The sequence below is a fragment of the Amphiprion ocellaris genome, chromosome 11 (genome assembly GCF_022539595.1).
Source record: "Amphiprion ocellaris isolate individual 3 ecotype Okinawa chromosome 11, ASM2253959v1, whole genome shotgun sequence".
Taxonomy (NCBI): Eukaryota; Metazoa; Chordata; class Actinopteri; family Pomacentridae; genus Amphiprion; species Amphiprion ocellaris.
In genome coordinates, this window is record NC_072776.1 from 19,916,426 (window position 1) to 19,939,826 (window position 23,401).

The 23,401-nt window shown below is 40.1% G+C and overlaps 1 protein-coding gene across 1 annotated transcript in view; it reads left to right on the plus strand.

Moving 5' to 3' along the window:
• tmeff2a (transmembrane protein with EGF-like and two follistatin-like domains 2a) overlaps positions 1–23,401 on the plus strand; it is a 152,699-nt gene that overhangs the window by 82,238 nt on the left and 47,060 nt on the right. Inside the window, exon 4 of the mRNA XM_055015400.1 lies at positions 1,570–1,596. Coding sequence (XP_054871375.1) covers positions 1,570–1,596 — 27 coding nt within the window. The remainder of the gene's footprint in view (positions 1–1,569; positions 1,597–23,401) is intronic.

Genomic DNA, 23,401 nt, shown 5'->3' on the forward strand with positions numbered 1-23,401 from the left:
ACACGTCTGATGTTGCTCACAGTGGTCCAAGGGACGTTCAGGGAGTTTGTGTGTTTGCTCACACTCATGAAAAATTACAGGGAACATTGTAAGTGATCTCCAATCACTATCATCCTAGAGTTTATTCTGACCACATTTGTTGCTCGAAGATGATAGTTCATCACTATCCTACCAGGTTTTAATAATGCACTGGATGGTTCTGGACGTGATTTTAGTAGTTTCAACAGTCTCCTTAGTTATTTTCTTCCCTTGATGCAGGCCAATAATTTGACCCTTCTGAAACAGATTAACATCCTTTCCATGACCACAGGATATGTCTTCCAACCTGGTTGTTTAAGAACTGAGAGGCTACTCACTGCATCAGCTAGGGTAAAATAAGTTGTTGCGGATGAAACATATTCATCACTGCAGCAATTATCCAAGGAAAGGTTTACCTATTTGTTTAGTTAAATCCAGGTGGTGACTTTATTTTTTTTGGACAGGCAGTGTACATTACACTGACATTATTTATCCCTATCCCAGTTCTGCACATAGGGGCTTGGACCCAATCACCAGGGCATGAGCATGATGCATCACTTCGATGTTAGTTATGTGAATTATTCAGTGGCCATCAAAAAAATAAATATCAGTTGCCAAAAAGAAAACATATTGAAATTGTATATTTTCAAGTATTTTTTTTTCATTTTGAGGCAGTCTCACAGTATTGATTATATTCAGACTTTAACTGTTTGCTTTTAGACTTACGTTCCCCTGACATATCGAACCATCTGCTGGACCGACCTCAGAGAATCAACGCCATGCAGACATGTTTTTATCCCATCAAAAATGTATTTTATTGATCCAGACCTTATGTCCTGAAAGTATCAGTATCAGCCTGCTGGTCAGACTCCATGTGTTCTCGCCCCACTATAAAGCCTTCTTATTAAACCCTTCTCACACGGGTATTCATATGGAGCTGAGGCATTATCCCCTCCAGTCCTCAGAGGGCCTGCATGCGTCTGGTCTCTTGCTCTGTGCATTTTAGCAGATCACTTTATGCGGCAGCTCAAGTTACACTGAGCTTCGAAGTGCTCATGAGTATCCCTTTCACAGCTGTATTGTTGAACAGTTCAGTAAGCTCAGTGTGTTTGCGGGAGCTTTACATAGATTCAGCGGGAAAGCCATGGAGAAGGATTCACTGACACACAAACACATTTGCAACTGTGCTTTCCCACTGCAAGGTCCACGGCTGAAGGTTTTAGCATGGATGTTCTGCTGCAGAATGGGGAAGATGCAGGATGCTCAAAGCCTGAGCGCATCCTCCATCTCACTATCATCCTTCTCTCTGTTTTTTTTTCTGCTTTTTTCTTCATAAGTCAGTATCACTTTGTGCACCATCTTTAGAGAAATCTCCTATCGCTCAAACACATCCAGAAGCTCACAAAATGTGTTTCTGTTATGCACACACAGTCACAAGCAGATATTCAAATTGGCCCAGACACTCGGTTACATATGCAGACACACGCTTATTCAGCTAACGTTTGTGGCTGTGTGAGCCTCTGGTTAATAACTGTTTGTTCTGCTTTGCAGATGCCGGCTCAGGATCAGGAGATGATGGTAAGATTACTCACCTCTTCCTCGAATTCCACATGTACAGCTTTTTAATATGCTTTTTCTTTTTTCTTTTTTTGCTCCCACTGTCTTCCACCACTGAAACTATGTATTTTTTTTTCTGTAATGAACAGACATGGTGGACTGGAAGGCTAAAAAGCTGAATTCACTTAGAAAGAATTTTAGCTCTAGCTCTAAAATAGGAACTTTGTGGAAGAAAGAAACAGGTTTGACTTGAACATGCTTTATATTGTAAGTATCAGTTAAGTATTGAAAGCATCAGAATATGTTATGCTGAGTTTTCAAATAAGTGAAATATATCAGTTGGACAAGTTTTCTGTTTTAATGTATTTTATTGTTTTATTTAAAGCTGCTGTAAGAAATATTGTTACATTATCAGTCAGTCACATGACTACTTGCAAATGAAAACGGTCACTTGTATTGCTGAACCTACGAAGCGTTACTGCTTTGGTTCGTGCTCCTTCATACTGTATGTCACTGTTATTCACAGCAGGCAGACAAAACAACAAATAGCTGATGGACATACTGGAGCATTTAGGAGTTGAAGAGTCAGATATTTGCCAGAGAAAAAGCAGAGGCAAAGAGGAATGAACTGGACAGGAACACGACTCCAAATGAATACTAATTTTACTCCTGACAGATGCATAAATAGCCAACTGTTGGAAAATCACTGTGAAAATTAAAACACACACAGTCTTTGCTGTTTCGTTGGTGTTTTACCCGTTTCCTAAAGTAGAAGTACAAATGTAACAGCTTTTACAGTAAACAGAAAACTCATGAATTCCTTTTCATAGATGGTTGCAACTAGTTTTGTAAATTTAACTTAATGATTAGTTTTCCATACAATTTAGGAAATGTTGAGTCCAACTTTCCAAAGACAAAAAGCTTTCTAGAGATAAACATATTCCCTTGGACTTTATGTGCTTTCTCAGACCCCTTTTCTTGGGGCAAGTTGACATTAAAGAGTTAAAATGAGAACAAGAATGTATAAATATGAAATAAATAGTCTTTTTCTTTAACATACACTATCATTCAAATGTTTGGGGCCATTTAGAAATGTCCTTATTTTGTAAGATTATTTTTTTAGACATTGTTAATGTGGTAAATGACTATTCTAGCTGGAAACAGATGATTTTTAATGGAATATCTACATAGGGGTACAGAGGAACATTTCCAGCAACCATCACTCCTGTGTTCTAATGCTACATTGTGTTAGCTAATGGTGTTGAAATGCTAATTGATGATTAGAAAACCCTTGTGCAATTATTTTAGCACATGAATAAACATGTGAGTTTTCAGGGAAGACATGAAATTGCCTGGATGACCCCAAACTTTTTTAGTGTAAATACTTAGAAAGATGCCGTACATGACATTTCCTGACCGTTCATCTTTCACGTGAAGCTCACTTGTCAGTGCCAACATATCTCTTATTGTCTCACAAGCTTTTCAAGTGCTCTTTGCTTGCAGTTGCTGCTCTGAATGATTTGTGAATTTGGCAGAAACGTTTAATTACAAAATAAAGGCTTTCTATCATGAGGTTGTTCTGCAATTCCTTGAATGTATCAACTTGAGGCTAACTCCAAAAATTAGTCAATCCCCAGACACTCTCCATGCTAAATCGTTCCAATGTACAGCAGACAGAAACATGTTTACCGCCTGGTACAAAAATGCATGCAGCATTAATGACCACGTCTTCTGATTTTTGGTCTCAAACTGATTAACTTGACTACATTTTGTTGTTTTTTTTTTCTTTGTTTTCATTTTGTGTTGTTTCTGCACAGTTGTTACTTGTTACTTGTTGTGACTTACAAAGGCAGTGCCAGCTACATATGTTAGGGGAACTTTGTTCATCAGTTTTCTCATTTAGTGGAGTGACAGTGGCTGTTTTCTCAAAATGTGTGTGGACAACACTGCAGTCGATAATCTAATAGGACGTGTGCAGTGAGAGGGAGTGAAAACTTTGTGAGAGTTTGTCTGATGGAGAGGAGCTTAGAGCTGCGAATGGCTTTTTATGAATAACTTTTGTGTGAGTAACTGATCATGCAAAGTCTCCAGCTGATTAATAACGTGTCTTTCAGCTAACACTCTCATTTGTTGCCTAATTGACTAACAAGACACCAACATGAGCACAGACAATACACAGGCAGCAGTCAAGCTCATCTGTCAGTGCATGTTTGAACGCATGCATATATTTGCACTCGCCCGGCTCCATCCTCTCTTATGTTTACCCATGCAGTGCCTTCATTAATTCCCACACATGGAGCTTCTCCAAGCCTACTGTATATGAGAGGGAGAGATTGAAAAAGAGATTAGTCCTCACCAAAAAATAGATGGCAGACAGACGGACGAACGAGCGGAAATGAAAGTGGTGCTAGGTCAACCAGAGAGCGGGAGAGAAGGAGAGAAGGATAGGGTGAGGGGGGGTTGACAAAGAAATAGCCTGGGGAAAGTCGCAGAATAGATAACAGAACAGAGGAAACAGACGGCAACTGATTCAAAGATTAAGAAGGAGGGCAGGCAGCGATTAGAAGAAGGAGTAAGGAGGAACAAAGTGAAATATACATTTTATAGATACACTACCAGTCAAAAATTTGGTGTCACCCTGACAATTTCATGTTTTCTATGAAAACTCACACTTTTATTCATGTGCTAACATAATTGCACAAGGGTTTTCTAATCATCAATTAGCTCTTCAACACCATTAGCTAACACAATGTAGCATTAGAACACAGGAGTGATGGTTGCTGGAAATATTCCTCTGTACCCCTATGGAGATATTCTTTAAAAAAAAAAAAATCAGCCGCTTCCAGCTAGAATAGTCTTTTACCACATTAGCAATGCTTAGGCTGTATTTTTGATTAATTTAATGTTATCTTCATTGAAAAAAAATGATTTTCTTTCAACAATAAGGACATTTTTAAGTGACCCCAAACTTTTGAACACTAGTGTATAAGTCCAAACACAATATTTGCATAAATAGAAGGATGCATACAGTCAACTTGCATTGTGTGTTTTACATGTATTGTAAAGGCTGACATGAGCATTATCATCATGCTTTGTCTGTAGTACCCCGGATGCTGGCTCTGACTCTGTGCTCTGTCGTATAGTGGACAAAAACTGCACTTCCTGGGGCTGTTTTCCAGCATTTTCTTGTGAGACATGAGCATAATAGCTGTAGAGGAACTAAGTATTCAGAGTCTCGCTTCCATTAAGTATCTCTGTGCTTTGCAAGAGCAAAAGCACCAAGGAAGAGGGCATAGTCAACAAAACCAAAGATAAATCAAATTCTTATAAGATTAAAGGGAAATAAAGGAGAAAAAAGCGAGCTGTAATTACAGGCATGGCAGACCTGTCGCACTTTGGATTCAGCAACAAATTGCACTAGTGAGACTAGAACCCTTTTTTATTGTATGAAATAGAATGCGTTTGTCTAGTAATTTAATGTTAGCATCCTAACCCAGTGTTAATCTGAGGGGAAAGGAACCTTTCATACTACATTAGCTTGTGGGCTTACATAAAAAAATAAGCTTTGTTCACAATAGTGCATCCATTTTTACAGGTCAGGTTGCAGATTAATGTTAGCCTGTGGTTCTGTTACATGGGTTAATCCTTATCTTAAAAGCATTTTCTCTTGTAATGTTAATAGAGAAATATTATTTTTGAATGCGATCAAATCTGATTTGTCTGCTCATGTGAAAGTGAAGCAGCTAAACAGGGTTCTGTTCTGGCATAATAACAGTCTGACCTTTTTTTTCCCCCCTATATGCTGAGTTTTCTTTGTGTCTCAATGCCTTCTACATGGATTATCAACCGCTGCTGACTTTTTGTGCTTTGGAGATGCCAAATATCATCTCTGTTGTCACCAAAAGCATATTTTAGATTTTTTTTCACAGTAACCATTAGTAAGATGAGTCAGCTGAAAACATTAAAAGTACAGCAAAAACAGTTTCCAACCAAATCATGAAGCAGATGCTTAATGTGAGTGAGTCATGTTAGTCTGCAATACATAGGAATCCATTATTCTGAAGAAGTCCATGCATTTTATCTTACAGTGTTAGAGCAAAAACACCACACTTGAGCTAACAAAATGTCAACAGATGCTACATAAGAATACATTTGATCTCTGATGAACTTCAGAAATCATTAGAGAAGTAAGAAAAGACACCAGACATGTTTCATTTGTCCTTCAGAAGAGGATTTTACAGAGATTTCAGTTCATAATATATTATAACACCATATGCACTATACTACAGATTGCATTAAAAAGTTAGAATTCTAGTTAAGTTCCTGCTTTGTCATGGAAAACATGGAGTTGCACAGCAGAAATGACAGCGGAGCATCAGTCAGAGAAAAGGTGAACAGTTTAGTGTCATTGTGCACATTAAAATAGACCATTGTCCTCTAAAAAAAGCAAGTGAGGAAGGTTTTTTTTCTGGATCTCCCCATGAAAGCTCATTATGAATGCTCACCTTCTGAGACCTCTGGGTGGTTTCAAGTAGAAGCTTGAGAATTCTCCTTATGCTCAAACTGCCAGATAAATTTGACGAATCGATCATTCAGGAGGAAAAAGAGACAATTAAGGAAAAATAGCTCAGGGCGGAGAGGGTATTTGTGCAGTAGAGGCGTGAGAGGGGAAAGACGAGGGCAAGGACAAGAGGAGGAGGAGGAACACAAACAGCCTGTAAAGATAGAATCATAGCAGAGGTCAAAATAGATGGAGAGATACAGTAGAAGAGATGGAAGGAAAGGAGGAGGGGATCTGGCAGAGGTGGAAGAAGCTGCTGGTGTTTTATGAGCAGGAGAGAAGGTTAAAGCAAGTGGTTGTAAAAGGCGGGTTGGACTTCTATTGAAGGAGGCAGCAGTGAAGAGCCGTCCCGGTGAAAATCAAATATATTTTAATGGCCACTGATAAATCTACACACATAAAACTGGGCCCAGCCAGGAAGTTGCCGGTTTCATTGGCCTTATATGTGCGAATGTGGGTGCTTGTTTGTGCAGAGCAGAAATGCAAGCATGGGTGCATTCATCCTTGTGCTTGTATCCTCTTGTGGGTTTTTTTTTTTCTTCTTTTATCTGATAAGTGAGAACACAAGTCAACTGTGCAGAGAGATGCCCTTTGGACATGAGTGTAGTCACATGGCCCCTTTAGTCAGAATCAGACATTTGTCTAAATCAAATTGCACAGAAAATTGAATTGCACTCACATGATCACGGGAGAGCAAAAGACAACCAAAGCCTCAAACCTAAAAGATTTCTATGCATCTCAACAATTGTATTTTTAAAGCAGCCAGTCAGATTATTTAGACACACAGACAGATCTGTGAAGCTGTGATGGCACATTTGTTAGAATGCCAAGAGAGTAAATCAGTGAGACTTTGTGACAGAACATCAAAATAATGAACTGGAATGATGTAAGGAAAAATGCAATCTTTATTTTTTGGATTGAAGCAGTATGCCATCATGGGTATCAGCAAGTTTCATTCAAACTGAAATATCTCAACAGCTTTTGGATTGATAGACATGGAATTTTGTGCAGGCAGTAGCTGATCAAGAGACAGGCAGAGATCAGATAGAGGCTATTGCTGCCACGGACCAAACACAGCACAGCACTTACTGAAAAGTTTCTGTATAATTGTAAGTGGCGGGTGTCTGTTCCACAGTACTGTGCAACTGGAAGGAGCAGTAAGATTCTCACTCCCACTGACAGGAGGTGGTGGCAAGAAAGAGTCGAAGATCATAGTTCTCTGCTGATCTCTTGAAAGGTTAAGAGAAAACAATGTTCTTCAACAAGTTCTTCACACCGAAGATCTGCCAAGCTGGTCCATTGATAATCTGTGACAGCAAGTTCAATACCAAAAACATAGCTCAAATGAAAAATGTGCACTACCGTTCAAAAGTTTAAGGTCACTTAGAAATATCCTTATTTTTGAAAGGAAAGCATTTTTTCAATGAATACAACATTAAATGAATCAGAAATCCAGTCTAGACATTGTTAATGTGGTTAATGACTATTCTATCTGGAAATGGCTGATTCTTAATGGAATATCTACATAGGGGTACAGAGGAACATTTCCAGCAACCATCATTCCTGTGTTCTAATGCTACATTGTGTTAGCTAATGGTGTTGAAAGAATAACTGATGATTAGAAAACCCTTGTGCAATTATGTTAGCATGTGAACAAAAGTGTGAGTTGTCGTGGAAAACATGAAATTGCCTGGGTAACCCCAAACTTGTGAATGGTAGTTTATATCAATGTAAACTCTTGTCTTTGACACACAAACACACTATATTTTATTATCTGCTAAAATTGTGAGCTGCCCCCACCTCACATGATGAGCTATCGTTGCGTCACGCCTTTGTGAACACATCATTTACAGCATCAATTATGGTAACATTTCAGTTTGTTGTGATGACATGTTGAAATGCTCAGAAACACAATTTTTATACTGACCTTCAGTTGTGTGTAGGTAGCGGCAGATGGGTCCCCCGTGAGCCGGGTTCTGCTTAAGGTTTCTTGCCGTTAAATGGGAGTTTTTTTGTTGCCACTGTCACCTTAGGGCTTTCTCTGGGCATTCAGGCACACGGATTCTGTAAAGCATCTTGAGACAGTCTGAATTGTAATTGGAGCTATCCAAATAAAACTGAATTGAAGTGAATCCTGATCATCCGATTTAAATGCAAAATATCTCCATACAATTGGTGTGTGTGTGTGTGTGGGGGATTTTTCTTTTACAGTCACTGTGAGCCTGCCACTGTCACTCTACATGTTGCTGTATGATGTCCAGTGTCTCCAGTACCTATATCTTTTATTGATACCTACAGTACCAAAGAAAAGCATGTACTATCAAGATGTCATGATTTTTGGCATTGACTTGGTTTCAAAGAAGCGGTTTTCGCTGCAACATCTGTGCACACCCGTCGCCAACACTGCATGAACAGGTGCCAGTTTGCAGCCCAGTCACTGTGAATCACTGACCTATCTGACATCAGATCCACTCAAGTTTTACCCATTTCAGATGTTATCATACTATTAAATGGCACATCATTCCCAAACATATGGGCCAGTGGAGAGCTCATCCACCTTCTAGTAGGCTCAGCAGGCCCTTATCGCCCCATTTAATGGGGCTCTGTTATCACCTCATTTAATGCTGATGGAGCTGGGATTTTGCACTTACAAAGCGGAACACAAGTTCACTTTTGGATGTTTGAGGGACTTTGGTTCGTTACTAGAATATTATTTTTTGGCTTAAGTGTCATTTTGACTTTCATTTTCACTCACTGCTTTTCATTCATTTAATTTAGTCAGTGTTTGGTTAAATTCAGAAACTAAAACTACTCAGTTAGCTTTAGAAAAGGATCGTGGTTTGTGTTAAAATACACCCTGTATCTGTACATTATTCACATGACTGCAAAAGGTCCCCAGCATTATCAGCGTTACTTCTGTTTAGTGATAACACACCTTGTAGCCTTGAAGGTAGAGGAGGTCCCTATTGGACCATATGTATGGGAATGATGTGTGATGGTAATATAAAGGACTAATAATGTTCCACATGGAAATTCATGCATAGGCATTCTGGGAAATACCACTTGAAATAAGTCCACAGTCACAATATATTTTGGCGGTACCAAAGTAATCACAATGCATTCTCTAGTGACCATGAATGTTCGTACATAATTTACTCCAATAGCTGTTGAGAGATTTTAGATTTTAATTATCTCATAAAAGCACTTAAAGAAAATGTCAGTAGTCTCTTCCCTCTAAGGACAAAGACTGTAGAAAATGTAGGTTCAGTCCCTTCACTGAAGAGGTGAGCTGACAGACTAACCACCCACCACCATCCATAGAGCCATACAGCCTGGCTAACAACCAGTTCATGGACTTCATCACTACATACACTACCATTCAAAGTTTGGAGTCATTCAGACAATTTCATGTTTTCCATGAAAATTCACACTTTTATTCATGTGCTAACATAATTGCACAAGAGTTTTCTAAACATCAATTAGCCTTTCAACACACCTCTGTACCCCTATGTAGATATTCTGTTAAAAATCAGCCGTTTCCAGCTAGAATAGTCATTTACCACATTAACAATGTCTAGACTGTATTTCTGATTAATAATGTTATCCTCACTGACAAAAAATGCTATTCTTTCAAAAAGCAAGGACATTTCTAAGGAACCCTAAATTTCTGAACGATAGTGTATATCTAACACATCTTAATATGGAGAATCCAGCTTGTGAAAATGTTAGTTTGCAAACCAGTATTTTCAGTTATTCACTATCATTTTAAAACACCCAAATGTACTTAATGTATGGGCTTTCTTCATGGCTTTTTGAATTCAATATTAAATATCTACTTTTTGAGAAATCCTCAAGTAGACCTATAATTAGTCCTCTGCAGAACCAGCTAGAACACTGGTTAGGAATCAGCAGGTCTCTGCTGCCTCAAGTCCCGAAGTCAAAGATTTAAGCTCAGTCATGCTCTGTGGGCTACTGGCATTGAAGTGACCTAATTCCACAGCAGTTTCGAGGGTAACTCTTATCTAAATTAAGTGCTTTGTCAAGGTCAAAACAGTGTCCCGTAACTTATGAGAGCCATTTTTCTATTTGAATGGTAAAAAACTGACTCCATTATGAGTCCTTAGCGGCAGGCTGAGAACGTCAGGACTGTCTACAGTCCAATTACCAGTATTTATGGGGCATTCTTCTAAGTATCTCTTTCATTCTTTTCTGCTACCTGGTTTCCTTTGTGTGTGCCTCTAATTATCCCCTGAGCTTTGTTTAGGCAGACACTTTTTAAGTATTTGTCTGTCAGCACTGTTAAGATCAGTAAACACGATGCTGTAATTCCACTATTATTTATGACAAGGCTATCACCAGATAGATAACAATATTAGATTTGTATTTCTGTATTTGTATGCACACGCACCACGCCCTGTCTCCACTCTTTGTTTAACATTTATTTTTCTGAGTGTTGACTAATGAAAAGATAAACACTGCACTTGGCTTAATTGAAATACAATAGCCTGATTGGGGTAATTAATCTAATGATCAGACCCACAACACTATGGATTTGCAAGCACTTCATTAATTTGAATTAAGGCAGAGGCGCCGCTATGGTACAATTATGAATTCAATATCAATTGATCTTCCTTAGTCGATATGCAGCAATGCACAAAATGGTTATATGAGGTAGCACCCTGTACTTTATTATTGTATCGACTCCTCAAATATTGTGGAGCAACATATCCAATCAAAATGTATGCAAGGATTCACAAAGATGATCCAGCACACTGCAAAAACAGACCTGATCATAAGTAATATCTGCTTTACTGATGTTGCTGAGTAGAATAGAATAGAATAGAATAGAACAGAATAGAATAGAATAGAATAGAATAGAATAGAATAGAATAGAATAGAATAGAATAGAATAGAATAGAATAGAATAGAGCAGTGAGGTGCTGAGGTAAAGCAGCCGGCTGACCTGTTGTTCCCCTGGTGATTGTTCCATCCATTCCTGCCTCTGCAGCCTCCACAGTGACGAGCTGCTGCCCCAGTCACACTGCTATTGCTATGGTAACCAAGTTAGAGGTTTAGGGAAGTGAGTAATCTAATCTTCCCACTTTGTGGCATAGCGATAAGGCTCACCACCGCCAGCCCACCCGTGTGTGTGTGTGTGTGTGTGTGTGTGTGTCCTATTCAGTTATTCTTTGCTGCACATCTTGCACACACACATACACACACACACACACACACACACACACACACGCAAAACCTATCTAGCCAATATGTTCCACCCTAATAGGCAGGTGAAAGCCGAAGGGTAGATAGGCTTCCAGCCTTGTTGAAAAGTCTGAACCTTACTGAAGTTGACATTCTGCACCAATATCCTCAACATTAAAGCAACGCTCTGTTTATTGCAGAGGTTTAGTGAATCGACTGTAAACAGAAAAGTCGTTTCAGCATTTTCTGCAAGTCATCATTGAGGTGATTGTTACATTTTACAGTAATGATGAGCTGAATATCAGATCACAGTCCCCCAGCTGATTGGCCATATGAGCCTCTGGAAACAGCAGTGGGCACATTTAGTGATCATGGTGTGGTTTGTTTCTTGTTATTTATTTTGTAAGGCAGCAGGTGTTGCACATGCTGGCAGAAAAATAACACACTTAAAAGTCTGCAGTGCATCAGAAAGCCCAGGCTTGTTTATAACACAGTTCCACATTGAATGATTAAAGTCCAGTGTCAAAGTTTTATACCAGTGCACGCTTTAGTGTGTCCCTCGTGTCGCAAATCAGAAAGTAAGTCACTGGACGTTAAAGTGATATATGGGTGCATGCAGACCTGTAATGTTTACTGTGGTCACAGTTGCTAAAAATTGCTTGTGCTGATGTGATGAAAAGCTAGCAGTGTTAACAAAAGAAGTTGTGGATTGGTAAATTGTTTGGTGGAAAAGACTCCTTAGGCTAACGTAGTGCTATTACAGATCATAGCAACCACAGACTCAGTGTCAGTGACCTCATTGACTAACATTTGCTTCTTTTTCAAATCAAATTTAACCCCGAGACCCTGACAGATGCACTTTGCATTCAAATTCACATCCATTCTTCTTGTTGTAATGCTCTTTAAATATGTATTGCAGTGAGGTGTAGCACATATCTAATAATGCTGCACGACTTGACCTTTTCATCAGTGTATTTGCTTGTCTGCCCGACAAAGTGTGGGTGATAAAAATATTCTTGAATTGACATCAGATTTAATCACAGTTACGGCCTGCATACAGCTCTGCCTCCACGTCCGTTGCTTTAGCCAGAACTATTCACAAACTCATTATTGCATAGACATGTTCATATATGCACTGAGCACATATTATTTTCCAATTTTAAAGTCATACTGTATCACACCATTGTGGTTCTGATATTGCCAGATTCCAGATAATCTCCTCTACACAGTTACTAAAAGATATCTTTACTGCCAGCATTTCATGGTGAGAAAAGTAAAAATATACACGACCGGATAGGATCTGCAAATGAGATAGAAGCAAAGACGTTAGATCCCTTCATCCACACGCGTTCACGCTCTCTCCTTTCCCATCTCTCACCTCCGCTGGTTTGCTTTTCCTCCGTCTCTCCATGGGAACATATCCAATCACACCACTCTGAAATTATTATTGAAATTTCGTCTGCCTGCATGTGTGTGTTGGAGTGTGCAGCAGGGGCTCTAAATGAGATGAGCTGGAGTGGGGAGGTTCAGACGGTATCTGGCGTGTGAAGGGAATATAAACGGCGAGTGGCAGCCGCCGTGTGTCAGAGCTATCAGTGGAGGTGGGCGAAAAGTGGGACGGAGGCTGATGAGAATAGCAGGGTCACCTTTGGGCCAGCCCTCACTCTCACCGGCGTCAGGGATTTTATTGTCGGATATTTTTTTTTTTGCCATCCTGAAAATAATGGAACAGGGCTGAGGAGGAGAGTGGCACGGGGAGGGGGGAGAGATTGCCAACTGGAGGCCCGTGGAAAAGGAGGAATGGGCAGATATTGGGATAGAGAGATTGGGGGATTGGCGCTTTTTTCTGTAATGGCAGGATTTGACTGGGATTAGGAGAGGGAACGGGGGAATCAGATGGGCACTTTAGGAAAAGAATGCGAGCAGTGTCATGTGTGTGAGAGAGGGAGATGTGTTGAAACTGTTGTGAGCTGCCCCGTCCAGTTGGAGTGTAAGCTCACCGTCAGCAGTTGTGAACATTCATGTCTGACTTGAGGAAAGGAGATTGTAAAAGTGCGCTTATGGCTGTAGTATTTCATAATGTCAAAACACACAGTGGATAATAAAGCAAATGACAGATTGTAGCTCCATCATCCGCAGAAACTTGGCATACTATATATCAGCTCGGTTATATTGTGCCATAACCATCTGCTGTATACAGTCTTACAGTGTAGCTGTCATGGCTGTAAAGACAGTACTCAGGGAAACAGATAGGATGTCCCAGATAAATGAAGCCTCATAATCCTTTATGCAGCAGCAGTGGCCCTCTTGGCTTCTCTGGGGGTTTGAGGTCATGCCTTCTTATGCAAGCCTTTGTAATAGTACAACAACAGCGTCCTCAGTTTCCCTGGATTTAAAAAGTCTGTCATTTTTTAACATCATTGCTACTATTATGTCATTACCCTCTCAGGATTTCAGTCACCATGGTGATATGCTTTTCAGTTTTTTATTTATTTTTCTGCCTTTCCCTTTCTAGGTAGAAGATAGCGGCTCAGTGGATGCTGTTGCTTTTAGAAGTTCTTCCTTTCCCCAGTTTTTTGTTCTTTTTTTTCCCCCCCACAAGTTGCAGTTTGGTCAAGTCCCAGATTTCTGTAATCACACCAGCTGTCATTTCCTTTGTCACCAGAAAGCCAGCACAGCTCATTAGAGAGTGCAAGAGCCTGGATGATGCTAGCAAAGCAATTTGAGCTACGGGCTCACAGAGATGCGTTGGCCTCAATTCCAGGAAGAAAGAAAGAAAGAAAGAAAGAAAGCAAGAAAGAAAGAAAGATCACAATGCTGGTTTCTCTTGTGGGTCATTGTAGCAGGGAGAAGAACATTTTCTCATTTGCTTGAAGATAATTGCAGCAGTTATTATTCTGCTGATGCTCAGTTAAGCAGTAAACCAGAACAGGTCATTTTATATGGGACTTATATTCACAGCTGAGATTTAATATCTGCTGGACACCTTGTAGCTATTTGTTTGTGTGTGTTTTCTCATCTTATTGTTTTCGAAATCCATTATTAGAGTGAGCCATGATAACAAAGTAGAACAGTTGCTGACTACAGTTACAATGGGCTCTATATTCAGGGATGCATACAACAGATGCGTTCATAGTACAAATAGTCCAAAATAATTTACTTCACTCTCACATGTGAGAAAGAAAAGCTTGAAACTGAGAATGTTTGGCTTTATTTTTTTCTCTTAAAAGGACAAATATTCCCTTTAGACACCCGTTTCAGATGTTATCAGCCCGTTAAATGGTTGTTATCATCTCAGATCTTCCCCATACGCAGCCAGTAGGGACCTCCTCCTCTTCCTATTAGGCTCAGTAGGTGCATTATCACCACATTTAATGGAGCTCTGTTGCCACCTCATTTACCTCATTTTAACTACATTTCACAATTTTTCAGCATTTACAAGCCAATATTAAAACTCTGGAAAAACTCTGCATGCCAGTTTTGCTTCCATGGTATTTTCCTTTGCCTCTCAGTCTGTATATTTCTCTCTTAATCAGTAAACCAAAGCAGCCATTTCTGATTCTTCTCATCGACAGTGCAAATGAGCTTTCCACTAACTCTCCGGAGGCCTTCCACAGTGTTGTGCTCCATATGTAAACATCTGAAGGCTGTTTATTTGTGGGCTTCGGCACTCATCTCAGGAGGAGTGGGTGAATCCCTCATGGCATTAAAGTGGGGAAACTCTGTGCGTGCTAAAGGCTTTGTGTTTTGAGAGCAGAACTTCTACGCCGTGCTTTGGGAAAGCCCAGTGTGGCTGCCAGTTTGTTTACATCAGAGAAACAGATCATTTTGAGGGTTGTAATGGTGGAGTGGCAGAGGGACAGTTGACTTGTTTATTTGCTCAATGAAATTGCGTCTACAGCAGCCGTGCAAAAGTGCTCGGATTGAAAGGGTCCCATGATGAAGTTAAGACTAACGAATGTATTTATTCACAAATATTACAGTGCATTGTGAGAAAATGAATAGCTTTGAAAAATACACTTCCTGACTCGCGCAGTATGTGCCATTAGAAAAAAACAACTGTCTGACACATTTTTTCTTTAGCCCGCCTCAACAAATCTAGCATAGTTATTATAAATGGATTTTTACGTGTACATATCCAAAATCAATCCAGCTCTTCTCCTTTAACTTCAGGGTTTTTAAAAAAAATATATTTCCCAAAGTACTTTTTTAAAATCTCTTGAGTGTGTGTATTCTACTGTAATTTCCAGGTAGAGATAATAGAGGACCTCTGAGTCACATCCTTAAAGACATCTGTTTAGGTTTCTCTCTGTGGAGCATCTAGTGTCTGTGCTTCTTCTTTTCTGCATTTCTTCCTGTAGGATGTGCTAAATGTAGATGGAAAATGACATATTATTTAAAAAGGAAGCCCTCATTCTTTCTTGTTCTTGAACATTCAGCTTGTTGTATTCCTTGACAGTTCAGACAGCATGTTTTCTTTTCAACACACCTGCCATCTCCCAAGAATCTCAGCCAGTCTTACACTGCACCTGCTTCCTCTGCCCAACTCCAGTAACACTACAACATATCCTTGTGGGCTGCAAGGACGGGATAAAGCTGATTCACCTGCTGGCACAACTAAGCGCTACAGTGGTTTGCAGGAACCAGTCAGCGAATGAGCATCAATCCCCTTCCGCTCTTCATCCTGCTGGCTGGAAACAGCGTTTGTCTTGGAAGATGAAGATTAAACTAGACCCACCGTATCAAGCCCAGGCAGATGAGAGGGACAAACAATTGGAAGATGGTGACAGACTTAACCCGGTATTATACTCTGGATCCACAAATATGCAAGGGCCTGTTAGAATCCAAGTGATGTAAATTTCATCATCTACCCAAGTCCCACAGGCAGATCACTCCGTGGATGTCTGCACATGCTGTAGTGTATGGGTGAAATACGTAGATCCTGACTTACTAACAGCACATGCAGGCAACTGAGTCTTCTTAGCAGACTCCAAGTGGACTACAAAGTAACCTAATAACAACAACTACATGTCTGTGGTGTCCGCAAATGTCTATTTGCACATCTGCAATTCAAGTTTTTAAGCCAGAAGCTCTGATTTGCAGTTGAAGTCATGTCACCCAACCTCAGTCCATATTTTGTGCTATGGTTGGTCTCACTCCATCTCTCCATTACTGAATTTACCCTGAGTTAGCACTTTGGTCTTACAGCTAGAAGATCCCCAGTTTGCATCCCGGCCTTCCCATAACCTTTCTGCATGGATTTTGCATGTTCTCCCTGTACTCTGGGTACTCCGGCTTCCTCCCACAGTCCAGTAACGTGCTGAGGTTAACTGGTAACTCTAAACTGTCTGTAGGTGTGAATGTGAGTGTGATTGTTTGTCTCTATGTGTAGCCCTGTGATAGACTGGTGACCTGTCCAGGGTGTCCCCTGCCTTCACCCTAAGTCAGCTGGGATAGACTCCAGCCCCCCCACAACCCTAATGAGGATTAAGTGGTGTATAGATAATGGATGGATGGATGGATTTAGTGGAGGCCTATAAGCTCAAGGAGCTGAGGTATGCTGAATTTCCATCTAATGCGCAACAATCTAGACAGAGTAAAGGTGCGACCGGTCAAAGTAGGCTGCAGTGGGTTTGTAGCTGCATCAGCAGGCTACTCTGGCAGATGGGAGTGCGAAGGCCCACCGACAAGCAAAGACCTCTCCAGAGCTGCTGAAGAGTGCAGTTAATGAGTCTGGACAAAGAAAAATGACTCCTTCTGGGCTCCCAAGTGAGTTAATAGAAGTGCTGTGGACCAGTAAGAAAAGAGAGTGCCCACTTGATAAGCCAGAAGATGCCAGCACTCATTTGGCCATCACACAGAGTCTAGGCAGCATGTCTCAGCAATTAAGAGATAACAACAGTTAGTCCTACATACCAGACCTAACTACTAGAAAATAAATGGTTTTCAAGGACAGCTTGAGAACTGTTTTACTAATAGCCATCTTAAGTACAAACGTCACAGTGCCTGCCTGGATATACTACAGGTGTCACACTAACCTCACCTTTCTCTTCCTGTGTCTGAGTCTCACAGATTAGGTGAAAGGAACAGCAAGGAAGTTTGAGTAACTGTTAATGGCATTTCTACTGTAGGTGATTGCTGTACGGAAACCGAGACAATTAACACATTATATAAAGATGTCAATTTCTTCTGTTTCCATCAACTCCTTAACTCCTGAACAATCTGTGTTGCAGTGGGACTCATCAGCATGGAGCATATGAAAGTAAAGATTCTTTTTTCTGTTGAAATATAAATCAGGCACATTTTTTCTTGGATGCATAATTCAAGAGCAGACCTTCACTGACAGAAAATAGTTCTCATGTTTTGTTTTTATTTTTGTATTCGCGTTCGGCATTCCATGCAGTGCAGTTGATAATCTAACTAAACTTAAACATTTTTGCACAAGCTACAGAAAACATTAAATCAAGAAATATTTGAATGAAAACAGAACATTTCCATCTATATGCCTCCTGATAAAGCCTGATGTTTAAGCTTGGTATAAGCATGCAGTTTTCTAAATATAATGCACAACCTTTGTTGCACTGTATAGCCTTTATTAAATTGTTTCCATCAATCTCAGCAATGACTGAAGGTAAAGTAGAAATGTCTTGCATTCATAGAATATGCTGCTACTTCATTCTTTTCTGCTTGTGGTGAACATGAGCACATTGATGGTCTTTGAATGTGGGTTTGTTTTATCTGGTGAATAGAAGTTGTACTCTGATTTGGACTTTGTTGCTTTTTACAACTGAAAGTGTTTTGTACAAAGTCATAATCTTATCTTTTGTGGTGAAAAGCTGTGAGAATGCAGTTTAATTGGATAGGAATCTAGTTTTTGTGAGACAGGTTTGATGCGTTAAATAGGATTATTATTCCCACCAGGGAAGTTTGTCACTTGAAGGTAACCACGGCATTTTTGGGCACAACATGGTATTATGTTCCATTGCAGGACAGTCTCACACCCAACCAGAGCCAAATGAAGCATGAATATTGAAGCCACATTGTAGAGAAACACAACTCCAAATGAATGCTAATGTTGCTCTCTGTATGCTATACATGTAAATGAGTCATAATTTGCTAACAGGTTAATGTAGGTTTAGGCAGACTTGAGGCTCTTTTTTTTTACTTAGCAAAATGTGGACTGCACTGATAAGTTACCTCTTTATTATATACTTTTTACAGTGCACAAATTTGTGCATTCATGTCAGCCACTGACCACCAGCTCTTCCTTTAGTCCTCCGTCTTCCACCACTCATGCCCTCTACACTCTGACATGACTCTTACTCTCTTTTGTCCAACTCCTTTCCTCTCACCTGGTCTGCTTTCCAAATCTCTATTCCCCATCTCTCTCTCTTTAGCCCTAGCCAATCCTCTCTTGTGGCCTTGTGTACATAGGATTAGCCATTAGCTCTTCCTTCTCCGCCCCTGAGACCAAACCTTGCCACCACTCACGTGCCATCTGGCTGTCCAAGGCTCCACTCCAAGACTCAGTGGTGTGAGATTGGCCCCGCAGGCTGGGGTGAGATTAGACGTGGCACAGTGGGGCTCAGTGGGCAGCCAGCTGACACCAGTGGAGCTGGTGCAGAGAAGTCGCACGCTGGAAGCTGACATTTCCTCAGATTTTCTGTCACCGCTGCATAATGGAGCAAGCAGGTGATGGGGACAGAAGGAGCATTACTGTGCCAAAATCACCAATCTATGTCTTTTTCCAAGGAGAGAGGGACGTGAGATGGAGAATGTTAGCTTGTGTGTAACCAAAGGCGTTTGTGTAGATGTGTATGTTGATCAGTTTCTTTTTTAATTTTTTTTTTACCTTTTAGTGTAGAGAGAGACAGGAAAGCATGGGGAGGGCCTGCAGCAAAGGGCCATAGGCTGGATTCGAACCCATGACCACTGCATTGCAGACTATAGCCCACTGTTTATGGGTTGCCCACGTTGTGCTACCGGGACACCTGTAAAGTTTTGTCTTATCAGTTGATGTGAAGGTATATTAGAATGTTAATCAAGTTAGCATTTCTGTTGAACATGAAGGACTGCCATGTAGTGCAACAGCACTGCAGTCTGAATTACTGCCAGATTGGTATTTTCTGAAGTTACTGTTTGTTTTTTCCTTCTACAAAATTTATCCTCACTGTTTCTTTGCTGAGGTGTGATGGGAGGTTATATTTAAGTATGTAACGTGGACACAACACCACCAACAAATACACATGGGTTGTTTAACTTCGAGTTTAACTTACAGTTGAAATGTAGAAAGGTTTTTTATTGCATGAAAGCCTTGTGGTTCTTTTTTTTTTTGGATGTTGTCTCATCTTTCATATTAGCTATGCTAGGAAGATCTCTCATCACGATCTGTGTAAAGAAGTGAGTCTGATTGCTTGAAAAAATATGAGTCTATTTCTTAAACCTGTGGAGCGTTCATCTTCCCCTTCTGGCAGAAATTACACAAACACTGTTGACACTTCCTGTGTTTTTTCTCCAAGTTGCTGTTGTCTACTTCACTATAGTTGTGCCGCTCTTTTATTCTGACAAGCCAGTCCTTGCTGCTGGATGCAAAATGCTACCAGCACAGAAATGCTGCTACATGAGGTTGATGGAAAATTCCAGTGTTCTGCAAAATACAGAAAGATTTTTGTGGTGCTGATAGGTTTAATCAGCATTGTGTGAACTCGCTTTATCAGTGTAAGAATGTAACAGATGTTGATTTACATGCAAAAGTCCTCCTCTCTAGCTTTAAACCTGTGATATCTGATAACTCTGAACACAACACTGACATATATGCACTCTTTAAGTTGATATGGAAAACTTATTAGTCAACAGTCACCTATTTACACATTAAGCAGGCAGAGAGCAAAATTATAATTCATGTGGCGTTAGGGGTTTGTGCTCTTGTAAGTGCAATATTGAGTCTCCTTTTAGATCTGTTCCTGAGGGAAAGATTGGGCTCTTGCTGCACTAGGTCACCAGCTAGTTTCTAATGTTGTATGTCTGTTGTTTGTAGCTGCACAGGTAGCGTGCATGGAGTTTATTATCGATTTTTCACTGAGACCAGCTGCCTGCTGTGACCTAAAAAGCACTATGAGAGTGACTAAGTTAATCTAAATTGCACAATTTCAGTTGGGGGGGAAACAAAAACAGTGAGACATTCTGTAAAGCTGAAGTGAGCTGTAGAGTTAAGTCATAATGCTGTGTGCATTAGTCTCAAAAAGCAACTCTTTTAGCATCCAAGTAGTCCGTATGATAAGTCTGTGTCTAACTGATGGGTTGAAGATATGCATGGGTGCTTCTCTGACTGCTTGATTACTGATTTCAGGATTGAAACATCTGTTGTTGAAGCATCTATGTCCTCACACTTGGTGGTTCAAGAAAACTAGGTTTGTAGTCAATGGCAATATAAATTGTTAGCACAGTTCAGCGGAGTCTACTTTTGACATAAATCTTTTTGCCATTGTCTTTTCTGTCTCATCTGTCAGACTGTTGATAACACAATAACACATTTGTTTTTCTAAGATTTTATTATGAAGGGGGTCGTCCATGTTTACATGACTGGCATTTAACTGACTCAAAATAGCATTAATGATGATGCGATTGGCTGTTTGTTCAAGTCAGGCAGTGGGCCCTGCTGACAGTGTGTCAAAGTCACTTATGTCATGCAAATGCTTCCCAAGTAATCAAGCACAATGCTGTAGTTCTGCCTACTAAAGTGACACGACATGTCTTCCTCTGCTCTCTGAAAGAACACCATGGTGAGAGCATATTTTGGTTTCTCACAAAGATATACACAGCAAATTTCTTTTGTAATAAAAGTGATTAAAGTGCTTCTAAATGGCTCAGAGCAATAAGTAGCACAATGAAAATGGACCTTTTGAAACTACTGTCGGATATTGAAAGTCCATGCGAGCACAAAAGGTTTTTAATAGCAGCTTCTGACAGAAGGGCTGCTCCCTTCCTGACACATTGTTCAAGATTCTGCTACAGTGTGTATATAGCAATATTTTAGCAGATCTGCCTGTCTGTTTGAAATATAAGCCCAGAAATTCAATTCTAGTCTGGACAGACGCCAGTATAACGTCAAAGGGAACTTTTTTTATACTGCATTAACATACTGGCAAGTAAATAGAGGCCCTCGGGGGGTGGATGAGTCCATTTTAATTTGTTAATGAGTTGATGTTGGAGAAGGTTGAGTTACTTTATACTCAACTAGGATGAAGAAAGGCTTTGTGATACCCATTATCACTGCCAATATGCCCTGAAGTATTGCAATAATTTCAAATCTTCTCCCAGGCTATTGGCAAGCTTGGGCTGGCATTTTCATATTAAATGTTATTATGCATATGAAAATGTGTTGATATTATGATTTCAGTACTGATTAATAAAGTGTATTTTTTCTTAATTTCCTTCATCCAGAATCTTTTGTTTCTATGGCTGTGAAGGCTTTATAGATCAGCCACAGCATTAAAACCACTAACAGGGGAAGTGAATAAGATAAGATAAGATAAGATAAAGTTCTTTATTTCTCCCCACTCCAGGGGAAATTTACATTAATAATAACATTGATCATCTCGTTATAATGTAACATGCTGCTGGAAACCTTGGGTCAAACCAGGCATTCATGTGGTTTCTACTGTGACATGTACCACCAACCTAAACATTGTTGCAGACCAAGAACGACCGCATGGCAGAAGCAGCAGAGGAACACAGTGAGCCCAAGGCATTGACCGGGCTTCCAAACTCCCCAGATCTTAATCTGATCAGACATCTGTGGTATGTACTAGAAGAAGTCTAATCCATTGAATGCCTCACCCCACAACCCACAGAATCCAAAGGACATACTGCCATCATCCTGGTACCAGACCCCTCAGGATACCCTTTAGTAGTCCCATGTCCATGCCCCAATGGGTCAGAGCTACACAATGAGAACCTTCATCATATTAGGCTGGTGGTTTTACTACTGTGGCTGAACAGTGTGCATGTGTATTCATGTACTGTACATACAAGAAGACACAAACTTTGTTACTCCACCAAGGAGGCGGAGCCTCGGTGGAGTCATGTGACATCTGTCTATGTTTGTCTGTCTGTCCATCTGTTTGTCTGTCTGTTAGCAACATTACTCAAAAATGGACAAACGGATTTGAATGAAATTTTCAGGGAAGGTCATAATTTTAGCAGTGATGTGGCTTATAATACACATCCACAGATTTGTTCAGGATTTCTGTATCATTGTCAGATAGCAGCACAGTGTCACTGTAACTATGACTACAAGTGAAGACTACATCAACTGCCCGCTGACGATCACATGATTGCGATCCTACTACCGCTGTGGACTTATCTGGACTTACCCGTCAGAAATGATGCAGGGAACAACTGATTAAAATGTGGGGGTGTTTCTGAATCCCATTCAATTGTAGCAGGCAGCGGCCTGCTACATACAGGGTGTCCCAAAAAAATTGACATAATTTGTGATGTCCATATCGGAGTGACTACATGGTCAGGAGAAATAATAATTAATAGGATTTATTTTGTGCATAAAATGTTTTATTCTACAAATTTCAAATGAAAATGTTCCAAAGTTGTTATAAATGTTCAATGTGTGTGCCGCTTCTGAAACTTCTGAAACTGCCGGCCGTCCAAATCCTTTTTCCCAACACAAACAGCCTTCCTCTTGAAACTTCTTATGCCACGTCCAAATCTGCTTTCCTGTTGGTGCTTGTTTATGAAATTTTCTAACAAATTCACGTTGCACATTCAGATTTGACTGAGTCTGGGCACACTTCAATACACAGAATGCCTTTTCTGTTGCAGTAAATGGCATGTCTATTCCTGAAAGCAGAAAAATAAAAATTATTACACTTTTTTGAGCAAAAAGAGCAAACAAATTTTCAAGAAATTATAAGGTGATGAAATTATGTCAACTTTTTTGAGACACCCTGTATTTAGGTAACACGATTCGTTATCCATACACAATGTACACATGCATAACACACGTCTGTGCTCAGAGCAAGGTCATTTTGTTTGTGGGTACATCTA